This window comes from Hippocampus guttulatus, chromosome 13 (genome assembly GCF_054856545.1).
Source record: "Hippocampus guttulatus isolate MCC_2025c chromosome 13, RoL_Hgut_1.0, whole genome shotgun sequence".
In the NCBI taxonomy this organism is placed as follows: domain Eukaryota; kingdom Metazoa; phylum Chordata; class Actinopteri; order Syngnathiformes; family Syngnathidae; genus Hippocampus; species Hippocampus guttulatus.
Window position 1 is genome coordinate 17,023,953 of NC_141273.1, and position 23,928 is coordinate 17,047,880.

Genomic DNA, 23,928 nt, shown 5'->3' on the forward strand with positions numbered 1-23,928 from the left:
GTAATCCTCATCTGGAGCTGTTTAGCCTCATGCCGCATCCCATTTAAGCAACTCCCAGCCACCCAAGATGGCCTGCGACAACGAGGTAGCATTGAGGACATATCCTCATCAAGCATTTGAGACTCCTACCCCATCCCGTCTAAGCATCTCCTGGCCACCTAAGCAAGCCCGCTAATGTCTCTACTTGGGAAGCTATTCCACTCCGTTCTACAAGAATATTGTATAATTTAGGATGTAATTCCCATCTGGAGCCGCCGATTTGGATTAAGCGGCACCTGGCCGCCCGTCTACTTCCTCCCCTGTCAAGAAAGGCTGCAAATGTCTCTCTTTGGAAATGGAGTTCCATTCCCTGATGCAAGGTCGCCCGGCATGGAATATAGAACCGTGTCTCTAACCCTATCAGTTTGACCTCCTGCCACATCCCATCTAAGCAACTCCCAGCCACCCGAGGAACCCTTCCAATGGTTCCGCTTGGCAATGCGTTCCATTCCCTTTTTGTTACAACAGCATCGAATTTAGGATGAAGCACTCATATGGAGCAGCTTAGCCTCCTGCCACATCCCTCGGAAGCAAGTCGGGGTTGAAAAGCTCTTTGCACCTGTGGCAGGTGTCGCCTCCATTTGAGTTTTCAGGGCCATCCTCGGCAAGGTCGCTCAGCGCGCACTGGGCAAAATCGTTCTTTGTTGTCCTTTGGCCTCTTTCAAAGTATTTCCACGTGGGCTCTGCGTCGGCCGCCGCGTGTACGTGTGTGGCTTTTTCCTCCGTCCTCCTCTCAGAAGGTAGAAGGGGCTCATGTTCGCTCTCTAACTCGTCCCGCTACGAGGTCAATTGCAACCAGTTGGCCGCCAGTCTGCTCCAAAGTAAACATTTGCGGAGAGGCGACTGTACAGGCAGGTAGCTGGGGGCCTTATCAGCCGCAACCCCCCCCCCCCCGCCCCCAACCGCACCCCCGCCACATTCATCCCTGCTTCGTGTGTTCCGAGCTCCTGACATATTGCCTCTCCTTCTCGTGTCTGCTCTGGATCATTTAAAATTACCCAACGGTTAGACAAAAACAAGCTCCGTGCAGTAAATACAGTAATCCTCTTTCTGTTTAGCAGAATTTTCTGCAAAACACGTTTTCATTTTCCAGCCATTTGTTTTTAATATTGCAATTTGCTTTACAGTATGTTTAAAAAGTGTCTTTAAATGGGTTTTGGTGTGATAACAGCAGGAGGGAGCTTGAGTTTAAGGATTAAACCAGGGCTGGTCAGTACTTTTCCACTGAGGGACACGTACACAAAATACACAAAAAAATGTCTTCCATTTTGATGGAGAAGGCGCCTTAATCATTTTTTTTTAATCTAAAAACTGAAAAATGTATTATAAATTAAAACCCCAAAAACTTGACTTTCAATGTTTTAATTTTCATTCAAAATATACATGTAGCCATTTTTCTTAAACATTCAACTAAGTAGCAAAAGTAAAAGTAGCTTGATGTCTTTTTTTGCACATTTAAATGGAACAAAAAATCATTTTAATAATTTAAAATATCTTCAGGTTGTGTGTGTTTAAAGCCCGTCGGTAGGAGTGAGTTATTTCTATATATATATATATATATATATATATATTTTTTTTTTTTTTTTTTTAATGGTGTCTCTATCGCAGACCTTCATCTGAAACTTGAATGGAACTTCTGCGCTAAATCTCACTGTACTCACAAACAAACTTTTTCTCTCCTTGTGTAAGCTGTTGCTTGTATGGTTTTCATTTGCTTCAGATTCTTTGCAGCAGCGCATCGGGGTTGTGCCAGGCGGGGTCCAGAGAGCCCTTTGAGGCCGATGGCAAACGACTCGTTTAACTCGGGGGAGCCCGCTGTCTGCGCAGCTCACTTTTGTCTACATTAATCAAAGGCGCATTTCCTCGCGACGGCTATCAGCGAGGCTAGCTCGTTAGCATAATGAATGCAGAGGTAGGGCAGGCAGTGGGGGTGGCGGGGCAGTCCGGAAAGGAGTTTGTTGTGTCTGAGGAAGAGTTTCCCGCAGAGGCTGTACTAGTTTCTTGCTTTTCAACCAATGTTAACTAGCTTTTCTAGCCAATGAGACTGCGAACCGGGCAAAAGAGTTGTTGGGGTTGATTAAATCGCTGTTCTTTAAACCATTGGGAATGTTTCTTTTCAGAAAAAGTTTTTTAAAAACTTGCATGAGCGCAATATCAATGGCAAAAGACGGTCAGGAAACTTGACAGAGGCATGGGTCGTTTTAGCGAATCCAGAATCCAAAACCATCTTGAAAACAACAAAGGAGTTGATCAGGGCCAAAAAATGGAAAGTTTGACACTGGCCAAGTTCAAAACTATTTGAAGGACACTGCGGGACAGTCTTTGAAGTGCTCTGCGATTGGTTCGATTCATATCGCGTGATATATGGATGACATGTCGCGATGCGACGTCTTTGTTTCCGCCATGTTTCGAGTGCAGGCCTGCGGTAGCCTTGGTCAATGTTTGGCATTTTGTAAGTGGAGTTTTTGGTCCAATGGTTTATTCTGAGGCCGCAGGCTGATCCAACCGCCCCGGATGAGGAAAACCCGGAAAGACGAAATCACACAGGAGATGAAATATTAATGAAACAAAATCTAACAATGTTATCACGCTTTGTTATATATAAATAAGTAAATAAAAATAGCTTAGCCATGACGACGACGTGGTCCAATGAACATCAAATATAGCTGTGGTGGTACATCTACTTACGTACTTCTCTTCATACGAAATGTTCAAGTTACGAAACGCCTCAGCAGGAAAATATTTGCTCTTGTTACAAAAGAAATTTCAAGATACGAAAGGGAAAAATACAGTCCGGGCTGCTAGCTGCAGCTCTGAGTTTCCTGAACGCAACATATTGAGAGCTGTTCTGCCATTGGCCATTACCGACAAAAGCAAACGTCCTTGTTCAGGATCAGTTCTTGACAAAACGCCAGGCAAAAACCAGAGGGCAAAAAACGATGAGGATGCAGTTAAAAGTCAAATGACCATCATTTTTATTCGTTCCTCTATTTTTTTTTTTGGGACAGTATGCACAACTCTCATTTATTGTGCAATAATCTAATTGTAACACGTATTTGTTCCAAATTTTGATGCATTTTATGCTTTTGAAGACACTTATGTCTGAATTTTGGGGGCGCTTGGAACGGATTAGAGCATTTACATGGTAAACGCGTCTCTACTTACGACGTTTTCTCGTGAAGAAATTTCTTCCGGAGCCAATTCATTTTGGGAGTAGAGGTACCACGGTGTTGTGAAATGAAAAAAATATCCCTTACAGATCATATATTCTGGAACTAAATTCACTCGTGTTTGAGATCGAGATTTGGACCCCCAGAAGCGGGATGCGGACGGACTAACCGCGAGCCACCATGCTGCAGTCAATTCTCCATTGCTAGCCAAAACACATTTTTTTGAAATGAGGAGGAGACATTCACTTTTTCACTTTCAACCAGACTTCCTCTCATTTCACCCTGGGGGGTGGGCAATGTTTTTTTTTCTTCCCCCCCAGAGGGTGGGCTGCTTCTCTAATGGAGTGAAAGCATGCAAGTCAGCCAGCCAGTGGGCGTGTCCATTCATACAGGTGCTTATAATTTGCAGCACGCGATTAATCATTGTTGTGTTTGGCGGTGACATCTTGTTTAACGAATCTGTCCATCTCTGTTGCGGGGGGGGGGCACAGCCCCCCCCCCCCATTATTACGTCTGCGCGCGCGCATCCAAAAGGCACCGACCGCGCGCCCTCTGAGACGTCGCCGTGATTTAAAGCCTCAAAGAAAACAACATAAGGCGGCTCGTGTCTATTCCAAAAACTCAAAGAAGCCAACATGTGTCCGAGCCCGCCGCACAGAGGCGGCCGTGTTTTTCACCTCCGTCTGTGTGTGTGTGAGTGTGTGTTTGCTTTGGGTGGAGGGCAACAGGCTGGTCAGCGTGGCTGTAAATCAGAGTCTTCCCTGATGGACGTCCAGCTAATCTGTCCCTAGTGTGTCATTACGCTCAACCTCCCAGATAGCCACAGAGCCTCTCATCTCATCTCTCTCGCTCTCTCTCTTTCTCTCACACACACACACACACACACACACACACACACACTCAGATCCGCAGTGGGGGCAGCTTTGTGGAAAGACAGTAACACAGACACACATGTTGAACATAAACCGGTCGAACCGGTGTCAAGAGTTCACAGTCAGCATCTGTCTTAGCCCCCCAAAAAAAAAATAAAAAAATAAAAATAAAAAAATGCCCACAAAGCCGGCCTGAGACGTTGGAGCACGTGCAGCACATGCCGCGCAGCTACTCGGGCACGAGCTGGGCTTTTATTCTTTGCTTTTTTTTCCCGTTTGGTTTTGTTTTTGTTTTCCGGCATGTCGCGACTCGTCCTCGCCGTCTAGCATGAGAGGCCTCACACGTCGTGATGACATCCCCAAAGGTGCCGTCTCTGCCATTTACGAGCCCTGACCAACTATTTTGAAATAACGTTCGACTAACTTGAAACCGGAGTTGACATTCTTTTGGTTCACTGGCAAAATAAAATAAAATTAAATTAAAAAACAACAACAATTTCATCCAGCAAGAAGATCTTCCACAGCTTTACTTATTTTTTTTGAATAAGGCAAGATTTGTTAACGCTCTTCCCCGCTTTTTATGGTATCGCCAGATCAGAAACGAACTGATGTTAGCTATGCTAATTTGCTCGGTATCTGCCTCCATAGCATCAGTAAGATTGACTTCCCCAATTGCAGATGGGGCTCACTCGCATCGGTGGTTGCAAAAGATTATTTCAAGTGTACCCGCAATGGTCGGAAAGAAAATATCAACGGTTTTTCAAGAAAAGCCCTCACTTACATTTTTGTTATTCTGTTGAACATAACTCAAACTATTCACCGATGTGTTTATAGCCTTATGTTTAGTGTTGCATTACGTCCAGGGTCTTGCGGATCCTAAAAAAAGTTTTAAATCTGTTCTTTCTGGTGGTCAGTGAAAAGGTTTTGGTCATTTTGGCATTTGCGCTATCCTGGGAATGCCTCCAGATCCCCCTCGGAGGAGCTGGACGAATTGACTGGGTCGGGGGAAGGTGCCCTGTTGTCCTCCGCGGCCTGACCTTGGATAAGCAGAAGAAAATGGATGGATGGCATATATACCCCCCCCCCCCAAAAAAAAAAAAACATATATTGACTTTTGAGAAAAAAAGATATCCCCAATGTTCAAAAATAAAACGGATCCCCAGCATATTTTGGAAAGGTAGCGACAGGATGTAATGTATGCGTTTCAGGAAGTTACGACGACATCTTGCCAAAAGCCCCCCACCCCCCTTTTTTTTTTTATCGTTTTATCAGTCAAACTGGCCGCTCGTCATGAATTATTTCAGCTTTTTCGTAAGGCGACACCAAGATAAAAGCGATCGCAGCAAACCGCGCGCAGTTCACTTGGAGTTTGTCCAATGCGGTCACCGTGACCCCCAAATTACAGGACGAGCGAGTCGTTTCTTTTCCGTGCCGCTGAATTCCATTAAAGACTTCACTCGACGTCGCTTTGAATTCGCGTGTTTTTCCTCGCTTGCGCCGACAAATCCGTGCTCGCCGCCGCGCTGTGTCGTGATGAGTCTTTTCGAGGCTCCTCCCCGGAACACCGAAACGCCGGAAAGCAGAGGAGCCATCATCAGATGCCACCAAGTGACTTTAAAAAAAAAAAAAATGCGGCTTTACTCCTCTGCTGAAAGTGAATCTGAGCCCAACGAACTCTGGGAATGTTTGCTTGACCTTTTCAGTGTCACCTCGGACCTTGAAAGTCGAGCTGTCATTCATTGCCAGTCGAGCGGTTCCAGCTAAAGTCTTTCTAATGGCCGCTAACGTTGACTTAACACTCCAAGACTGCGGCGGCAATAATGACTCGTATAAGCCAAGTTTTTTTGTTTGTTTGTTTGTTTGTTTGTTTGTTTTAATTCACAATTATCTTCAATTCCTCATGCAATCACAATTCAGGAACTATTCACACCTGCGCAATAATTCGGTATCAATATTGATCCCGATAGACAGCTGATCACTATCAAGAGAAATTGCACTCAATATAATATGGATTTTTGTTTTATTTAATGAATAAATTGCGTCCCAAAGTTTAATTGAGGCGAAGACAAGTTCTCCCACCGCAGGCAAGTTCTGTTAACGCGCTGCTGTTTCCAAGTACGTAAACAAAGATGTCACGGCGTGTTCCCGACGCAGCGGTTTCAATACTGTGTTTGAATACAGGACAATTAATGATTGAATGAAAAGGTATATAAAAAAAACACCCAAATTAAAGTTTGGCAAACGTTAAATCCAATTAAAGTGACCCTAGGCAGTGACCCCCGCGTTCCACTAGAGGGAGCCGCTTACACTTTGGAACTCAAACTTGATTGAAAGTTCTTTGTCATGCAGTCACAACCACAAACTGACGTTACACCAGGCAGACGGTTGCAGGCCCTCAATTTTCAACTTCAAGCCCCGCTGCGTATGCAAGTCTTGCTACATGGAGTCAAAGTCCCCCCCCCCGCCCCCCCCCCCACTCAGGCGTTCTTCATAGCTTCATGCCTTGAAGAAGAAGAAAAAAAACAACCAACCCACGCTCCCGTTCTGGTTGTGCCACCGCGACTTGAACGTCACGCGTAGCCAGCAACTCCCACGAGGACGGACCACCATGTCGGATTACGAGATGCATCACTGGAGGATTCTCCCCGCGGTTATTTTCATTTGCATTGATCTTTTTTTTTTTGCGTACACTTGGGCGGCGTCCCGACGTTGACGCATCCCGACCTGGCGAGACTTTTGAAATCGGGACCCAAAGGCCCTCCAAACGCGGATCCAGACGCACTTCTACCTCTGTCCGAGCAAACAGCTGACGCACCGGGGGCGGGCGACTTAAGAGAGAAGGCGTTAACAACTAATTAAACAATTTACAGCCTCACTAAAACCATTATTGCTGTACGCTCACCATGATGGCCTCTAAAGATCCACTTTTATGGTCAACCGTGTTGCGAAAAGACTCAAACCAATTTTGGTGGGGGGGACCTCAACATACCCCAAAACTTACTTGCTTTGTGCAAGGGTGTGTATCTCATAGAAGTAGTTTCACATTGTCTAGATAAATTCAAACATGTATTTTTAATCTGATATCTCAGATGAAAAATCTGAGATTTCAGATTCACAAAACATTTATGTCTGAATTTCGGGGGGGCTTGGAACAAATTAGGGCATTTTCATGGAAAACACGTTTCTACTTTCTACTTACATTTTCTCGTGAAGAAATTTCTTCCCGAACCAATTGATTTCATAAGTAGAGGTACCACCGTACATCATAAGAGAACGTATGAAAAAGTCTGAGGAACCACACCTGAATTTGAAGCAGCCATTTTGAACTTATTCCAGAATTTGCCCCAGGAGGCCCTATTCGGACTGCGAATTTTTTTTTAACATGCTGTTACAATAACCCCCCCCCCCCCCCAAAAAACAATGCATTTGCAAAATTAAAAAAAAACAAAAACAAATTGTTTTTCTTTCATGCTCATCCACAAAGACCACTGGACACGTTGGGGGTTTTTCCTCCTCTTTTTGAAAAACCGTCAAATGTGACTTTGCTCATTTCAGTATGATCCTAAAACACGACCACAAATGAGAAGAACTCAGTTGTGTGTCCAAAAAAAAAAAAGATGGAACTCATATGCAGTCAAAGCAGCATTTCCGACACAATGGCATCCCAGCTGCCGTTGCGCAACCAAAACCGGGGGTGGACTTGACTGAAGACGACAAAAACGCCGGGCCGTGTGTGTGTGTGAGGCTCATCTTGCAGTGATGTGGTCACGCGGTGGTAAACATAATGATAGTGGAAAGCTCGGTTTGTTTCTTTATTTGTTTGTTTGTTTGTTTATTTGGGAGGGGTCGGGGGGGTGAGGCTTGGCGCCCGTCGCTCCGCAGCTCAGGCGGACATAATGACTTAAAGATGACACTTGTTGTCTAGCGGAAAATGAATCGCGTGTTATGATTGTAGCCTTTCGAATGGGTGAGGCTTTTTTTTTTTTTCTGACTAGGTTGGACTCGCATGCGGTCGTTTTGACGGAAGGGCGACGACGTCCGAAAGTACACGCAGCTTTTGACAGGATGTTGACATTTGCTTGACTTTCTCCATCATTTGCCCGTTTGTGTTTCACAAAACCAAGCTTGGCGACGGATCCCATGTGGATTTACATCCCACATCCTTGACTTTGCTGGCGACCATTTCTTTTTGTGGAGGGGGGGGGGTGTGGTAAAAATCTGTACGAGGCCCGAGTTGGCATGACAGGTGTCCCGCAGGGTTTGGAATGAATTTGTTTCCATTTCCATCCTGTTGGGGCCGAAGCGACACGGCACACTTCCTCCCGAGCATCAGTTGCGGCGTGTTTTGCATCCATTTTGCCCCCTCGGCCGACCGCCTCCGCCGCCACTTCCGCAAGCGCCGCACCTCGCCGCCGCCGCCGCCGCCTCCTCTCAGACATTTGCATGCCGCGTCAAAAAATGTGACCACGGGGTGTTAAGAAAACAGTGACGGTAAAATGGAGGAAGGTACATACAAGGCTGCCTGTCAATCTGTCGTTGGAGTGTCGTTAGCGCGTCAGGCTGACCCGGTTGGTCGGGAGCGCCTGGCGCACGCCTACTTTGCGCGTGAGCACGTAAACACCTTTTCGTCAGTAATCAGGGTTCATCTGTGCTTTGACAGAAGGGGGGGGGACATACCCGAGCTGTCTCAGCACGTAGCCGCCGGGCACAAATGGACCGTGACGCGTAACGATAAATCAAAACAGCGGAGACAAACACCCAGCCGATGAAGACGACTCAATTTATCATTGGCAGTGGAATTTGGAGTTCCGCCTGCGTTTGCGGGGAGATTGTACGTTCAACCCTGGTTATTGGCGGCTTCAAGGACCTAAGGGCACAACCACGATATGTTTCTTTTGTTTTATTGTACTTAGAAAACAATGATACGGTTGGATCATTTGTACCCCCCAAAAATTGAATGATTTGTCCCCCAAAAGAAAAAAAAAATCACCTGTAGATTTCTTGTGAATTGACATCATATTATTTCCCCATAAAGGGAAAAGTTTGAACAAGGTTCCCGAAGTCGCCCATCTCCGTCTTTATCTCACCCGTCTGGTGATGGATACTGCGCTGCTGCAGTTGACAAATTGGTCGGGTGAGCGACGAGCTTCTGCGCCTCCACGTTTGGCATTCCAGGCTCAGCTGCGTTTGTAGACCGATAAATAACTGAAGGCCCGAGATAGCACCTGGGGATCCCGTCAAGATGGGGGGGAAAAAAATATCTATATATACGTGTGTGTGTACGTGTGTGTGTGTGTTAAGTTTAGGTGTTTGCCACACGTGTTTGATAGAATTTGAAGGTGTTGTGCCGAATGCTTAAAAGACAGCAAGTCAAAGTTTTCAGTCAATTCCCAACTCGAGTTGAAACAGACCAACATTCATTTGCCGTGATGTTCGCATCATCTTAACTGATGAAGCCGACAAATCGGACCTTGTTGATTAAGATTCGGTCAGAAAAAAAATTAATAAATGGGAAGAGGACCTTGAAAAAAAATCCCCAAATTGAAGGGAGGCGGGTTTAAAAAATGTCCAAATCGTAATTTGATTATTCATCAAAATCATGACGGCTTTGTCCCTCATCCCCACCAAAAGCAAGGTTCAATCTCGTGCCAGTTTAAGCGTGAAAAACAATTGCGATTGGCTTCCTCTACTGATCAGGGAACCTTCTGCCGGGATGTACAGTCATTTACTGTGCGTACGTGATGGATGTCACCCTCTGACATTGTGCAAACGCTCCCTTGAGTGAGTGTGTGCGCTATTGTGTTTTGTTTTCACTTCTTTTTTTTTTTTGCGTGGGAGCAAATTGTGTACGTGCGTGTTTGTGTGTGCGCGCATTCTCAAGCCAAGCCAACAACCAGTCCAGATAATCATCTCTCGTGATGTATGAGCTCTTTTCTGGTAGGTGACTTATCAGTTTCTCCGGCTAAGTTGCAGGGCTACCGGCAGGGCTACTCGTAGCTGCTCTTCCACAAACGCGCACACGCGACGAAGCCATCTCGATGAGACGAGAAAAACGTTGAGCGACGAATGGGCCCTCGCATCCGCATTTTCATGATGAATTCACAAAAAGATCCGTCAAATTTGTCGCGCACAAGCTGCGCAGTTTAGCGCCGCCCATCAGGAGAGGGGAAAAGTGCTTTCGATCGGGGCTCACTTGGGGAAATTTCCTCGTCGGAGTTCATTAAAATGGCCGCCACAAACCGAAACGGCCAACGTCATGTTCAGTTTGGAGGGACGGCAGGTCCTTGATGATTATCAACCGTTGCCGCACACAAGTGTAACAATTTTGCTAATTTAGCTTCTGAGCTAGCTTTCATTTGATCGCTTTTGGAATTCACCTCAAATGGTTGGTTCAAACCAAAATGGCCGACAATTTTTTTTTTGGGGGGGTGGGGGGGGGTCATGTTGGTGACCCCTATGATAACCGTACCTCCATTTCCACCAGGATGCACATGCTTGCAAAAACGTTTGTTTTGCGGGCCTGTTGAAAGACCCCCAAAGGTGATTCACACATCGTAAAAATGATAACAGACACCAAAATTCCACTAATAAGTTTGTAGATATAAAATGGAAAATAATTTTAATGAATAAATTTTTTCGAGTATTTAAGATTTTTCCAACCAGTTGCTCCATAATAGTGTTTTGTGAAAACAAAGCTAGTTATGGTCTAACTAGCTTACACTGGATGTCTTCTGTAATTAAAGTCAACTACACTACAGTTACAATTAAATCAATTCAAGTATTTTGGGACAACACCCCCCATAATTTGCACCTCATCATCAATGTTGTATGGCTGGAATTTCCGATGTCATAAAAACACGGACCAAAATTGTTAGCCTACTAGCATAGTTGCCTACGTCCGATTTGAAATTTTTCCAAACACCAGCAAAGATGCACTCTTTAGCTACTACATCGGTATTCTGTATCGATTTGGTCACAATATGCTGAGAATGACTTTTTGCAGTCATGCTCTTAGGCTAACGAAATTAATGCAAATATGCAATCCGTCTTTATTTTGAGACCACCTCTTCGAATAAGGCATTTTGTGCAAGTTCCATTGAAGTAGGTTCGCCTCTACGTTCCATTTCCAACCCTGAATGGACAAATCGTGTCCATTGCTTTGGGGGTGTCGGGCACTCTGGACTCAAGTATGTCCTAATGGACGTGGCCCAGACAGCGTTGAGCTATTCACACCTTTTCTTTCGGCGTGTGTGTGTTTGCAAGACGCAGGATGACAAGCCCTGTCACTTCTATTGTGCTGGACGAACAAAAGAAGCTTCAAATGGCGCAATCCCCCCCTCCGCCGCCGCAATGTCACTCACTACGCAGCGTTGACGAGGCGCAGGTGGCGGCTCGGCGTAACGTTAGTCACCCTCGGCAAGAAGGGTTTTGTTTATTTTTATTTTTGTTTGTTTGGTGTTTTTTTTTTTTGTCCGAATATTTGCCGACAATACAACTTTTTCTTACTGCCACTTTGTTCTTGTCTTTGGGCATGGAGGAAACCGCCCTTTTTCTGCGGTTGTCTTTGCGCTGTTTGGACAGCAAGGTTGAGCTTGCTAGCTTGTTTGCTTTGCGCTCTCGCTTGTTTGCAGCCTAGCAAAACAGCGTGTTCCTCATTCAAATAAACAGCGCGCGGCTAAAAGCAACTCGAGGGCAAAAAAAAAAACATGGCGCTCTTTTTGCGGCTGTCGGGGTAGTTGAGCAACAGTGAGCTCACGTCACCCAAAAACTTTGACTGTTGACAGTAAGTTGTCGCGTGTCCAAATCGCGTCTCGCCGACGTGGAAACACCTGCGTGCGCTCTACGTGTCAATCCAAGGTCACCGTGGATTTCTGCCGTACGTTTCCTGCTTTTTGACTTGATGCACTCCAGCGCTTTTCGCTTCCGAATTTTGGCTATTTTAGCCAAGCAATTTCTTCTTTCTTAATGTTTAGACTTTTTTTTCTTGTCAAAGGGAATTTGATTGTCTGAATCGTGACCTTTTTATCGAGGAAAAAAAAATCGGAACTTTTTTCACTTCACTGGCTTTTTTCCTCAAACTATTTTGTCATTTCGCATCCGTTTTGGGGAAAAAAGAAAATCAACTTTTTCCTTTTGCGATTTCATTTTTATTTTGACTTAATCATACAAATGTATTTTTGGTAGTTTTTGTTTCCCCCTAAAAAGTTAATTAATGTATTCAATTTGAGGTTTTTTTTTAATACGTGACAAATGTATTCGCTGAATATTCTGAATTTTTTTTACTGAAAAAAAAAACGCAATATAAACTACGACATTAGAATTGTCCGACCGTCATTTTTCTAAAAAGGAACAAAAAATATACAGCTGTATATATAAAAAAACGTGATTTTTGGCGAATGACTTTCTCGTGACTTCTTACAAGTTGCTTTCTGCTCATTTGTGTCTGCGCGTGATGACCGCGCCGCTTTTATAAATCTCCAGATGTCGTTTAGACTGAATTGTACGTTCCATATTTGCATGCAGAACACAGCTGGTGACTTTTTTTTTTTTTGTCGAAACACGTCCAACGGAGTCGCATGCTCCTTGCAAAGATGACAAAAGCCTCCAAACAGCAACAGCGAGCGTGACGGTTGGCATTTTAAACAGCTCCGACCATGACGAGCGAGATAAGGTTGCGTGGAAAGTTTGAAGAGTTTAAAACAACAAATGGCTTACCTTCCGCGACCTTTTGGAATGGAGAGCAGCAACAAAAAAAAAAAAAAAATTCAAAAATGTCAATTTGAATCCAGATGACGAGCGGTGGGCGGGGTCGAATGACCCGAAAACTTGCTGCAGTGAACAAGTTCAAATTTCTTGGCGCAGCTGATAAAGTTGCAGAATGAGGTGTAGCTTCTTGAGTGATGGATATGAGGAACAAACGTTGATTTGTCCTGTGTCGACTTGCATCAATGTCAATTTCCTCCTTTAAAAAAAAAAAAAAAGGAACAACCTTTTATACAAAATTTCCATTGGAACTGATCAATGCACCACAAGGTGTAGTTTCTTGACTGATGATTAAAAAAATAATAATCCTGATGACCCTGCTGCATGAGGTCTTGAGTGAACAGTTGCATGGATTTTCTTGTCCTGAAAACTAGCTTCAGTGTCAAAAAAAATGTTTTTTTGATTTTATTTTGGGGGTTTTTGGGAGGGGGGGTTGTGCCAAGTTTGTGCAACAAAATACTCATTTCTAAACCAGAAAAAAATGTCTCATTTCAGGTCTGGTGGAGATCTGCTTGATGCATCCTCTGGACGTTGTGAAGACGAGGTAAGTCGTCCTGATGGGGGTTTTTTTGTTTTGTTTTGTTTTGTTTTTTTTAAACCTCCCTAGCGCGTTGTCGCCCGAAGTGCGCGGAGGCCAGCCTCACACCCCGGTGTCATAAACAGGTCGTGGGCCACTACTAAAGCTTTATAGTCTTTCATAGGCCTCGCCGAGACCTCTGGCTTCACATCTTAGGCCCCCTGCCCCCTTCACTGCCACTCAGTAAATCCTAGCGCCGCTGTCTGTCATTTACGGCCGCACTTTCTCTCCTGGATAAATTGCTTGGCATGCCTTTTAAAAAAAAAAAAAAAAAAAAATGGGGAAAAAATAAGCAAAGACGCTTTCACTTTCAAGGCAGCGCCAACGCGCGAATAAAAGCTAACGGCTGATACTTGATCCTCTGAAAGGAGGCTTGTGATTTATGGTGACCCGGTGGGAAGGTATGAGGGCTTTATTACAGGTAGGTGTAGTCGGAGTGGGAGGGGGCGGCGGGGCCCATTGGTCATCGCACCGGGCAAAGTGCAATGGTTTTATGTTGTGCCGCCACGCTTTTACGCCGTGCCCGCGTTTGCGAAAAAAAAAAAATTCAAAATATGTACATTTTTCTAAAATTGAACAAAGAAATTCTCAGAAAAAAACTTGTTGTTTTTAAGCGTCATATCATGGCAATTTTAATAATCGTGATCCAAAAATAATAATTTTGACTTTTCTCATAATTGTGTGAAAAAAGCAACTATTCTCATAGGAGTTCACCTGACTTCTCATCATGTACAATTCCATTTCATATTTTGACTTTAAAAAAAAAACTCGACTTTCTCGGAATATCTCAACTTTTTTTTCCTTGGGGCTGGCGCAAACGACAGCTTGCTTTTCGTACGATTGCAACTCGCGCACACGCGAGACACAAACGTCTCGGGAGCAGCTAATTGGGACGCGAGGAGACTGAAATCCATTAGCAGGCCCCTTGAAAAAGCAGCGAGTCGCCGCCTCCGCCGCGAGCGGGGGCGCGCAAGCGAGCATGGCTCCTATTAGGCTCCTCCGGCTCCCGCTTTAATGTCCAGCGGGCCAAATGGATCGCCAACTGGACTAAATTTAAACCCCTCCAAAGACACAAAATCAAAGGATATGAGGAGGGGGGAGGGAGGGGGGGGGGGGGGGGGGGGTTGTCTCCCAAAGTGACAAATTATGTTCTCACCCAGCAGCTCCCGTTTGATCGGTTTGACTTTCTTCTAAGGCTTCTTGGACTTTGCTTCTAATGCGACGCCTTTTTTCCTCCAGAGTTGGCAATTAGTTTTTGGGGTGGGGGGGTTGTCGTTGTTTCTACTTCTCAATGAAATACCTTTTTTTTATTTTATTCTCTGCTCATAATTTTTCGACTTTTTACTCACTATGTTGCGTCTTCCTTTTGATAATAAGGTGACTGTTACTTTTGTAATCGCACTTATTTGGAATGACAGCGAATACAATTTGATTCTCAAACGATCACATTTTTTTCAATGAACTTCTTTTCTCATAATAATTATGACTATTTTCAACTTTTTTTTTCCTCTTTCATTTCAACTTTATTCACTTAACGCCGGTCTAGTATGAGGACTCCTTAGTTTGGTAATATGTCAGAGGCTACCGATACCAGCCACTGATACTTAAAAGCAGAAAAAAAAAATCCGACATCGAGTAAGTCTTCCTCAGCAGTCATCGGCAGTTCTGCGTCAGAAAGTTGACGTTTTGTTTTTTTTTTTGTCTTTGTGTTCAATTCCATTTTATTTTTCTAAAGTTTTAAAAATGGGCAATGAGGGGCCTTGCCTAACATTTCAAGATTTGAAAACAAATAATAGAATCTTAAAAAGAACTTTAAAAAGGGAGCCAGTTAAGGGAAAACAGAATTCGGTTTCTGTGCTCCCTCTTACGAGCTCCTGAGGAGTTGAGCAGGTCTTCGAGGTCAATTTCGAACATCCCTCAAAAAAAAAAAAAAAAAAAAAATTAATGGCAACCTTATGACTTCTCTGGTTACGCCAACTTGACAGTTCCTTTTTTTCGTGTCATGCCAATATTTATTTCTCGTAATGTAATTTTTATTTATTTATTTTATCTTTTTTTTTTTACAATCAACATTGACTTGAATCTCAGTTAGTGTACTTTTATTGTGATTGTAGTGACACTTGCCAAAAATCTGCAGCTGTGAATAACAAATGAGCAAAAAAATTTTTTAAAAACCCGACCAGGCACACTGGCAGCTCGCACCCTTAAACAAACACCGATTCACTCTCCAGGATGACAGACACCTTTGGCAGGCAATCAAGTCGTGTTCCAGCAGCGTCGTTCTTTTGTTGCGGATGGCCGACGACACGCAAATTGCAACGTAAATAGTAGCACAGCTGATCGCCGTGAGAAGCACCATCAACATTTTCAAAATGGAAATGCAGTGACACAACAGGAGGCAAATCATTTGCCTTAAAAACAAGCCCGAACTCGCGTTGGCCATTTTTAGTTTTCATTTTCAAACCATGATTCAGAAACGGGACATGGTCTCAAATTATTATGATTCACTTCCTGGTTTGGTCCATAACATGTCGGGAAAAAATTGCAAACAAAATGACCGAATTTGATTTAAAAAAATAAATATATAAAACAAACACCACGAGAATATCTGTTTGCTTTCACGGAGGACCACAGAAATCTAAAACTTTTTCTAAAAACATCCATCCATCCATTTTCCGAACCGCTTGATCCTCACTAGGGTCGCGGGGGGTGCGGGAGCCTATCCCAGCCATCTCCGGGCAGTAGGCGGGGGACACCCTGAATCAGTCGCCAGCCAATCGCAGGGCACACAGAGACGAACAACCATCCACGCCCACACTCACACCTAGGGACAATTTAGAGCGTCCAATCAGCCTGACATGCATGTTTTTGGAATGTGGGAGGAAACCGGAGCACCCGGAGAAAACCCACGCAGGCCCGGGGAGAACATGCAAACTCCACACAGGGAGGCCGGAGCTGGAATCGGACCCGGTACCTCCGCACTGTGAAGCCGACGTGCTAACCACTGGACTACCGGGCCGCCCTTTTTCTAAAAACATTCATCGATTAATTGGGTAATCGATTGCTTGTCGATTAATCGTTGCTTCTCAACTTAAAAAAAAAAATCGACAGGCACAGACTTCGGATTTTTTCGTTATTTATTTTTCTGGAGTGTGCGTCGTTGACACTCGATGCAGTGTCCATTGATCGATGACGTCCTTTCTATTTTCTTACGTTTGTCCAACTTCCTGTGCACGTGTTGCCTTCCGACCGCCAGACTTAAGCATTCTCTTTGAGCCTCGATCCGGAACATAATCGGCCTCAAAATGTCAATGTAGCATAGTTCACACGAGCTAAACCCTTAATTGGCTCTGGCCCTGCAGAAATGTTGGGGTACTCGAAAGGGGGTTAAGGGGGAGGTTGGGTGGGGGGTGTCTTGGGTCAGACGGTGAGACCAGTTACAGCTTTTCATTAACCTGGAAAGCACCTAGTTACATGGTTCATGGGCTGGTCTCAGCTCACTTGGAGGTAACAAAGGGTGTCGGGCGGCACTTTCCGCAGGGGGCCGCGCGCTGGGGGCGCCGGCATCTGACTCTGATCAGGTGGCCCGCGCTCATTAGAGAGCAAGCCCTTTATCCCCCGCCCCCAAACTCCCTCCCCCCCTTTCGTGTAGAGATCCGGTTCTACAGAGCGCCGACCACACCCACGCGAGCGCTGCCAACGACTTCCGCCTTCCTCGTGTTCCGCACCGCCGAAAAACTGCAAAGTTCCTTTTTAAATAAACAAATTGATGCGAAATGGCAAAAGGCAAAACTTCACGTAGAACAGTGAACGCATGCTCCTGAGTCCCGCCACAAAGAGCAAGAAAAGTATTTTTGGGGGTTGGGGGGGCTCTCAAAATGTTAATATTGCCTCTAGTAATTGTTTAAAACAGTGTTTTGCAACTTCGATTCATAATACTGCTAAGGCACATAATTTACGTATAGAATCTACAGGCACAACAACAAATTTATTCTGCGTGTCACTATGCATTGCTGCCACTATCTTTGCTCCATTATTTTGTCGTAAATCAATAATTGTCTGAACCGAATACACGGAACTCTTAATTTCCCGTCTACTAGTTGATGAAATTGTTGATCTTTTTTTTCTTTGGACAGTTCTTTAGCGTCGACTCATATGAACTCACAGCTGTAACCACGCCCCCAAAAATTCAAGAAGCAACCGAGTGCTTACGTCTTACAGAACGTACGTGTCAAGATATCCCGGATGAATGGATGAATTACATACAGTGTACACTTCATGAGCACACCGTCGTGGTCGTCTGCGCAATGTTGCATCACTGCCCTTGTCCCATGCCCTGCCCGGCTCCCAAAAGTGATTCATCTCACCCTAAAATATCTCATAATTCAAGCAGCCAAAAATGCGAAAGAGAACTCATCCGTCCTTGCTTTCGAAGCGTTTTGGTGGATCGGGCTTTGCCGCACCTGAATCCGTGGGCTTGACTTGTGGTCCGAGCACCGCGGATTGAAGACCACGACAACAAAATCCGAAAAAAAAACCACCAGTCCGCCGCGCCCCGGTAGCACCTTTCCGAGATGATTAGAAAAAGCTGCCACGAGCCCCTTTAGCGGCCGTCGGTAACCACGGCAACCTGACCTCCGTTTGGTCACAGCACGCTTTAAAGTGTGTTCTTGAAAGTGATCTTTCACGAGGGCTTTGACGGATGACGTCCTGCCTTTCTGAGAGCGGGGGGGCACAACAGTGCTTTAAGCTGCGTCCCACTGTACCTTCCCCCACCTCCTTCTCTTCCTCAGCATCATTTTGCCCCCCGACTGCTTGGTGAACCCAGAGTCACTCCTGGAGGACTCCCCGACACCACCCCAACCCAGCAGGTCACAAAGCAGCGGCCGCAGCCTGATAGCTGATCTTTCCTTGTAAAGTAGCGGGCAGGTCAGCGGTCAGCGAGCCTCCCCGGCCCCACTCCCCTCCTCACCGCAATTAAATACTCGAAGGGGAGGGGGGCCGGGATTGCGTCAGAGCGTACGGCATGTTCGCTTGGGCCTTTTGAATTCAACTGGCAGAAGGCGAGGCGGGTCGATTTGCATGACGCGCACAAGACAATTCAAAGGGCTTTACGAAAAACATGACCAGCGGCGTCGACGTGCATCGGCGGCAAACTCAGACGCGTAAAATCTGCTCCGAGACCATTTCGAAATCGATCGACCGGCAGCGAGATTTCCGAAGCTATTCTTTGACAGCCAGGAAGCCGGTGTTGTGGTTTTTTTTTCATTGACTATTTCAGCTAAAACCTAAAAAGGAAAAAAAGAAAAACCCTGACCATTCGCAATGAGCGTTGAAGATGAGAATTTCTGCTTTGATGGGTTTCCCAGCACCGCAGAACACAAACCATGGAAGTGCAACATTTCCGTCTTGATGAGAAAAGGCCCAAAACATGAGCTCTGAAGTTTTCCTACTGAATGTTTTGACAGATGGCGCGCTCGCAGCTCTGCCTTCCTCGGATGGGGATTTCGTTGCAAACAGCAGATGTGCACGTCGGTGTTTGCTACCGCGCCACCTATAATCATTATCAGTCAAGTTCACATTCCTCGCGGCTAATTACAGACTGCTGCGCTTTGAGTTTGGTCAAGCCAGACTGTGATGCAACAATTTTGTTTCTCCCAACAGGCTGCTCAAAATATGCGCACCTTTCATTAGACCTATTTTTTTGGGGGGGTGGGGGGGTCACGCTATAACTCCCAAACAAGTCTCCAAACTTGTACCAAATAATCTTCCCCGTTTGTGCGCTTAAAACCCAACGTGACGCTGAACCAAATCCGCCGCATACCCGTTTTGCCGAAACTACCAAAACTATATATGTGCCGTACTGACGAGCCGATGCTAACATGAGTCAGAATGACAGTAAATCTCTGTTTCTAGGCCACCGCGTTCATGCTAATTGTGCTTAACGCAGGCGGCTCAATGGCTCCTCGACATCTGCGGTGTCATGTAGCCGTCTGTGAGAAAAAGTCGAATGTCAAAAATGGATTTTTTCACCACCGCGCTCTACTTTGAGAAAAGGATGTATTGCGCCCTCTCTCTGAGATATTTCATCCCCAAATAGGCACCATGAGACCGGGTGGACACGTGCCATCCAGTCTGCGGCCCTCAACGTGTTATTTGAATTCGCCGTCTTTCGTTTTGGTTTTCCACCATTCTCACCCGGCCATGAAATCAAATCCACTTCCTTCCGACTTCCTGAGCCAGGTTTTTATATTTTTGATTTTTTTTTTTTGGATCACGCTACTATTCAAAGTTACTCTTCTAACATTAGCGCCAGCATTTCAGTTAAGAGCGTTTGGCCAAGCTCGAAAAGATCCCATTTTTAAACACCTGAGAATTTTTTTTAATTTTATTTTTTTTATCTCTGATGCAAGCAGTTACTGGAAATGTGAGTAAATGTGCTCAGTTTTTCCGCGGAGCCGCTCCAGGCGAGTAGCTGAGGGACTTTTAAAGACGACCTGAAGAGCGATACATCAGGCGGCTGAAAATGTTTGGGTGTCACTTTTGGCCTCCTCGTGTCTCTTTGTTTTTCCAAGCACATCTTTTCCTGGTCTGCCGCGGCGAAACGGGCCGTCACGGTCGAAACATCTGGACTCCGGACTACTAAAACCCCCGTCCAAGCATGACTTTTTAAATGGGATTAAACTAGATGGCATTTGAGAAAAGCACCATCATTAATTGAAACATGGCCAAAAATTAATTAATTGCCAATATTTCAAAAATTGCGCCAAGGGATGTCAACTTGCAAGCGCAAATGTGGAGGTCCCGGCAGGCAGATCGAGCAAATATGGCGCACTAATTACGAACAAAAGGCATCCATATTTTTTCAGAATGGGCAGTAATCCTACTAAAGCATATCATATATTTTTTAAAGAGTATCCTTAATTTTTTTTTTCAAGAGCAAAAAAAAAGGCACAGTTTTGGGGATCAAATTTCTGTGTGTGTGTGTGTGTGTGTGTGTGTTTATTGTATATAGATAGATATTATCGTTTTTTAATGTATTAATTTTTTTTATAATTTTCTTTTTAAAATTATGACGTTCGAGGCGCCATGTAATGGTTTTGTTTGCCGGGTCTTCACCAAAGTGAGACTCTCGTCAACGGCCTTTGCCCATTAACATGATGGAGTGTCCGCATTCTCACTGCGGATGGCGCAAAATCATTCATCATTGACAACACCTCTTACACTTGGCGGAACGGCCCAATGGGCTTTTTTACCGTCTTTTATGATCTCGCCCGTTAAAATTTACTGTCTGGCTGTTAAAAAAAACAAAAAAAAAACGGACTTGCCCGTTGCGGCGCACTGGCAGATCGGCTCTTTTAGTATGAGAAATTTCCCTCGTCGGTTCGCTTTTCAAATTGACTGTCACTCTTCTGTGCACACTCTATGACTATCGCGGGGGGCGAGCCTTGTGCGGATGAATGGATGGATGGATGATGCTCCCGTGTGGGGACGTGTTGTGTGATTTTCGCTCGCAAAGCAAAAACCGTTGCAGCCGTCTTACGAGTCAGTCACCGCAAGAAATAAGGACAACGTTTTGAAGCCGCCATGTCGGTCGTCACCATTTCACCTCCTTTCCTCAATTTCGGCTTCTTTGTATTTTCCGATGGCCTGCCTCTCCCAGGTCAGCCTCGCCAGATCGGCCGTACGCATCTCAGATTTATCTTGCGCGGTTTCTGTTTGAGGGCCTCCTCTCCGACGCGCTCTCAAAACGATCAGCTTGTCGGAATCTCCTGCCGGGAGGCGTGAAACGGGCGTCACCTGGCCCTAACCTTTCCAAAGTCGCACCCATCAATCCACCGGGCGACTGACTGCTCGGTCCAGATGCCTGCAACCTCCCAGGGATCATTTTATTACCCCTCTTTAAGATGTTATCTTGAAGAGCAAGCCATTAGCGCCTGGACTTGGGAATGGACATGACCTCGCACAGACCTTTTTACCTCTGCCTCGCTTCGGACATCTTAGCAGATGCCTTGACGCTCATTCGGGCAGACGAGGTTCTTTTCACCCAGTCGAGTCTTCTCATCTTCTTGGCACCAACCTGCCCTCGCCTTCACCCTGATCCGGGCAGCTCCGGGCCTGTAAAACACAAACACGAGAGCGTGGAAAGTAGGATGTGGGCGCGGGGGGGGTTGCTCTTGATGAACTCTCAGATATCATCACCTCCGCGTGTACTTTATCTCCGTTCGCTTAGCCAGCCGATGATTGAATGAGTCGCTCGAAGCTTCCACAGTAGCCCCCGGGGGGGTTTCTGGGGTTTCTGGGGTCTTCTTTCCGCTGAGTTTTACGATCGGCACGGCCGACTCGGAAGCCAAATGCATCTGCCAGAAGCGCTGAGGCTGTTTCGTGTTCCGACCTGGTCCAGCGTTCCCCACCCTTTTATTGAGCCAAGACGCAGACGGGGCAAACCTCGGTTCACAAACGACACCGTTGAGACGTTCAAATGGTAACGCCAACCCTCTCGGGTCCGTCGTCCTTGCGCCTCGCTCACCGGGCGGGACTCGTCGACTGAGCTGCGTCCAACTGCGGTGGTTTGTTCACATCGGATGATCTTCGTTGCGAACAAATGATTTCGTCATCGCAAAATGTGTTTTCACGCAGTTTGGTGTTGCGCTGCATTCAGGCTGCGCGCATTCATTTTCAACAGGAAACTTTGATTCGGTTGGCGCCCGTCGTTTCCGAACGATTCGCCGTCGACTGAAATGCGATGGTCGTGGAAGAGCGTTGATTTGTTCTGCCTGTTACTTAGGTGCCGATTTGACAGAAGGAAAAATGTCACGGCACACCATCAAACAAAAACGGAGAAGTGGCAGCAAAACAGACCAAAAATCTTTGTCACGGGGTGAGCTTTAACCAAATGCAAATGTGTAGAAATCCATGATTTCAACATTTCTGAAGTGTGCTACCTTCTCCGTGGGCACTTGAGAGTGCTGTCGCCCAAATAGAGGATTTTTTAACTCTGAGAGTCACCAAAAGTCACAAACCCGACGAGAGATTGCCATCTATGTCCTTCCAACCTTTTAACTCCGAGCGTTTCAAGTCCTGCTTTCCACACTCAGCAGTTGTGAAAAGCGACATGAGTTGCTTCCTTGCCGGGGGCTCGACGCCCCCCCCCTACCCCTGCCAGCCCCCCGCCCTTTCGGCCACAAGTTCTTTTGGTGTCCCCCTATTATCTTGCTGGGCCCGCGTCTGGCCGTTTGCTCTCTGGCTTTTTATGGCAGGGTAGCGGAGGGCCACGCGGAAATGAGGTGACCCTGGGGTCACCCGAGGAGTCGGGGGACCGCAACCCGGACCCAGGGCTCATGGCCGATTTTTGTGCCGGGCGAAGGAGACGCTGGGAGATTAACCCCCAGCATCATGTGCCTTTCATTAAGCCCGATCTGAATTTCTTTACAAGCCCCCCTGTAGTCTTAAATCTTTCAGTTTTTTGCCCAAGGGTGCATCTCATTCCGCTGTCCGCCTCCCTTGCAAACCTCTTTAATACGGTGTCAGACATCTCTATTTTGAGCTACAGGCACTGCCACCAAATAAGGTCAGAGGAGACACCCCTCGAAGATGTTTATCGATGCCAAGATGTCCAAACCGCAGCCCGTGGGCCATTTGTGGCCTGCTGTCTCATTTTTGGCAAACATCTTTGGAACCTCGAACAAAAAATATATACAGTATATCCGCTACATTTGCTAACACTTGCCAGCCTTTCCCACTCAGTGAGATCCCACCTTGGGGGGGGGGTTTGTTTTGTTTTGGGGTCCCGCCCCTCCACATTGTATAGCTGGCATTCTGCTCCTGCCCAGACGGCTTTGGCTAATGAGCTAGCAGTTGTCAGACAAATATTTCACTTGGCTTTCTTGAAAGACTCTCGATCCGGCCGTTGACGAACAAGATACAAATCTGTGCACACATTGAAACAAACATGAGGAAAAACGAACCCCCCCCCCCTTTTAGTGGAACCTGGGGGCTCTTTATGGGCCCATCAGGCACCCGCATGGACGACTTACGGCTCACCCCATTGACCTTGCGGATGGAGACAGATGATGCGGAATTCTTTCCTCGTCACCTTGTTTTCCTTCCTTTCAAATTCATCAACGCCTCGGTAAATAATCTTGCGCTTGGCTTTTAATTGTGTTCGTTAAAAGTCCAGAAAGTTTGTTTTTGAATGTTTTTGACTTTTTCAGGTTGACGCTCTTCGGGTCAAAGCGTCGCAGCTACGTTTAACGACGTCTTATCGCCTCAATACGCTCGGGCCTTCATCTCTTAACGGGCGCCTTTAATTCATTCTGTGGCCCCCGGCTGGTTCCTCGCGTAAAAAAAGATTTAAACGCCGCTCTGCGCCCTTTACTGGCAAGTCTGCAAAAGTGTGCCTTCGCCGCACAGTAAGCCTTCTTCCAAATTTTGCTGGGAAAGAAATCGACTGCGTCACACGAAACATTTACACGTCGCGCGAAGAGCTGTTGGTGCGAGCTTACTA

The 23,928-nt window shown here is 45.9% G+C and overlaps 1 protein-coding gene across 3 annotated transcripts in view; it reads left to right on the plus strand.

The window, feature by feature from the left end:
- Positions 1-23,928, plus strand: part of slc25a21 (solute carrier family 25 member 21) — a 75,349-nt gene that overhangs the window by 35,891 nt on the left and 15,530 nt on the right. Inside the window, exons 1-2 of one of the 3 annotated variants that reach the window (XM_086126825.1) lie at positions 9,985-10,018; positions 13,340-13,388. In XM_086126825.1, the coding sequence (XP_085982951.1) occupies positions 10,000-10,018; positions 13,340-13,388 (68 nt within the window). In that variant the 5' untranslated portion in view covers positions 9,985-9,999. Of the gene's footprint in view, positions 1-9,984; positions 10,019-13,339; positions 13,389-21,768; positions 21,907-23,928 lie in introns of those variants that run through there. The other 2 variants (XM_086126824.1, XM_086126823.1) reach the window with 2 other exon arrangements.